At 50.1% G+C, this 1,954-nt stretch overlaps 1 protein-coding gene across 1 annotated transcript; it reads right to left on the reverse strand.

Annotated features, from left to right (window-relative positions):
* Window positions 1-695: 695 nt before the first annotated feature.
* On the reverse strand, window positions 696-1,421 carry PPTG_20041 (hypothetical protein; the record flags this gene model as incomplete). Its single annotated transcript, XM_008918655.1, has 2 exons — window positions 696-1,115; window positions 1,278-1,421. 2 exons carry the CDS (start codon window positions 1,419-1,421, stop codon window positions 696-698), a joined length of 564 nt encoding a protein of 187 aa, XP_008916903.1.
* Window positions 1,422-1,954: the final 533 nt, after the last annotated feature.

The following is a 1,954-nucleotide window of genomic DNA, read 5'->3' on the forward strand; positions in this document are numbered from 1 at the left end:
TGTCCAAGCAAGAAGGCTATCTACTCGAGGTGAAAATACCAGCGGACGAGCCCCAACCTTCCAGTATTGATGAATACTTCCCCGAAAGGGCAAGTGGCAGGCTGCCATTTTTTCAGTTAGCGGGAAGTGCCGTCTACGTGTACCACAAGCAGCAACGGTCCATTGCCAATGGGTAGCTTTATGGAAGAGAGATGCGCTTACACATGGCGCAGAACTGTATTTAGGAGAGTAAAGCGCATTTGGACGCAGACAAAAGCAGAAAAATGTCATTCCCTGTCGGAAGGCAACCAGGCGTACCTCCGGTTGGATATGTAGGCTCATTTAATGACTTTTTTTTAATCTTTGGAGACAACTTATTTATGTAGTTATGTTTGTATTTGTTGAACAACAGCAAATGTCCTATCGGCAAGCGTCGGTGCCGCAGCGTCATTAGCGTGCATTTTGCTGCCGCCACATTACTCCAGCTGCAATGCGGGTCCAACGAGAGAGGAGCGACCAGCAGCAACAGGGGCAGGTCCAATGGCAGCACGTTTCCTCTTGGAAACTCTTCGATTCACCAGTACGTCATCTCCGTTACTGTCGATTCGTGCTCGCTCCTGCATGGCAAAAATGCGGTGCACTCAGTTTGTGTACTTGAAGTGATAGGCGCAAGGACATGTCTGCGTTACCATGTCGACTGGCTATCCAGTCTCCGGTTAGTTCGCGATCTCCATGCGCGCAGTGTTTGCACCTACTTGAGCTGAGACTTGAATAGCTTCGTGGGCGCTGTTCGAGGTGGTGTTGTAAATTCGGTTGGGTGGTGTGTACAAAACGTGAAATACATCGTTGCTTGAGTCCACAAGAAGGAAATCGGCGCTCATCCGGGGCAATACGAATTCACGAAGTAACTGCTTGCCGCGTAGTGCCTTCACGCGGGACAGCAGCTCTTTCGAGGTGCCAGGCGACTCCGAAAACGGACGGACGTCGATAGAGCGGTTGCTGCAACAAGAAGCGAGTTGTTGTAGTAGCTCGCCCGTCTCCAGTAGCCTATGGGCTGTGTAGTCTCGCTTTAATACCCGGTTGAATTGCTCAACCGGGTTTTTAGTGGTAGCAAATCCAGGTGGCGTTCGAAAGCACTGCCAGTGGAAAAATCGCTCGTTCATTCAGACACGTTTGAAGTACGCGTGGAGTGATTGCAACAAAGGGTTACTTTGCCAACGAAATTCGACAGCAGTACGGATAGTTGTCAATTCTTCTGAGCTTCTACTGTAGTGCATATCGTAGACATCCTGAAGTACCGTGGAGCTGAGCTCATTAGACAACCCTTTCAAGCGATCAACCATCTTTGCTATGACGTGATAATAGCACATCAGGTGGATGTACTTGCAGTCGCTGAAAACGGATGCCAGCGCGTTGTACTGGGCCACATCTGCATCGCCCATCACGAAGTGGACGCGGAGAGGTGTGCCCACGACCTTGCGGTAAATCCATCGCAAAGCAGCAAATACTTTGGCGAAATGTCCTTCTTGTTGCTGGGAGGTGACGAATATACACAACAAGTGAAACCTACGCGCAACATCGGTAATCCCAATGACGATCAGAGGATAACCAACTTGATTCGTCTTGTAGGTAGCATCCACGTGGAAAATGAAGGTACTGGGGTCTCTGTCAGCTTGTCGCAACAGAGCTTTCGTCGTAAACCCACAAGAAACGGCTTCTCGTCGGAGCCGTTCCCGACAACGAAAGCGCCATCTCGATCCACATCCTAGCCGAACGAGAAAGCTTCGTGATCGTCTTCTCCTCCGTTGAATGCTCGGCCTCTCACAGCAGCAACCATGCTGGACGTCGTGTCACTACCGCCTAGTTTTGTGCGGCGATAGTAACACACAACGTTTTGCACCTTTTGAAGAGGTGGAAGCTCACTAGGACGCAAATTAAAGTGGGCCAGCATCAAAATGCGAATTCTGGCAGGTTT

This window comes from Phytophthora parasitica, assembly GCF_000247585.1.
Source record: "Phytophthora parasitica INRA-310 unplaced genomic scaffold supercont2.256, whole genome shotgun sequence".
In the NCBI taxonomy this organism is placed as follows: Eukaryota; Oomycota; class Peronosporomycetes; order Peronosporales; family Peronosporaceae; genus Phytophthora; species Phytophthora nicotianae.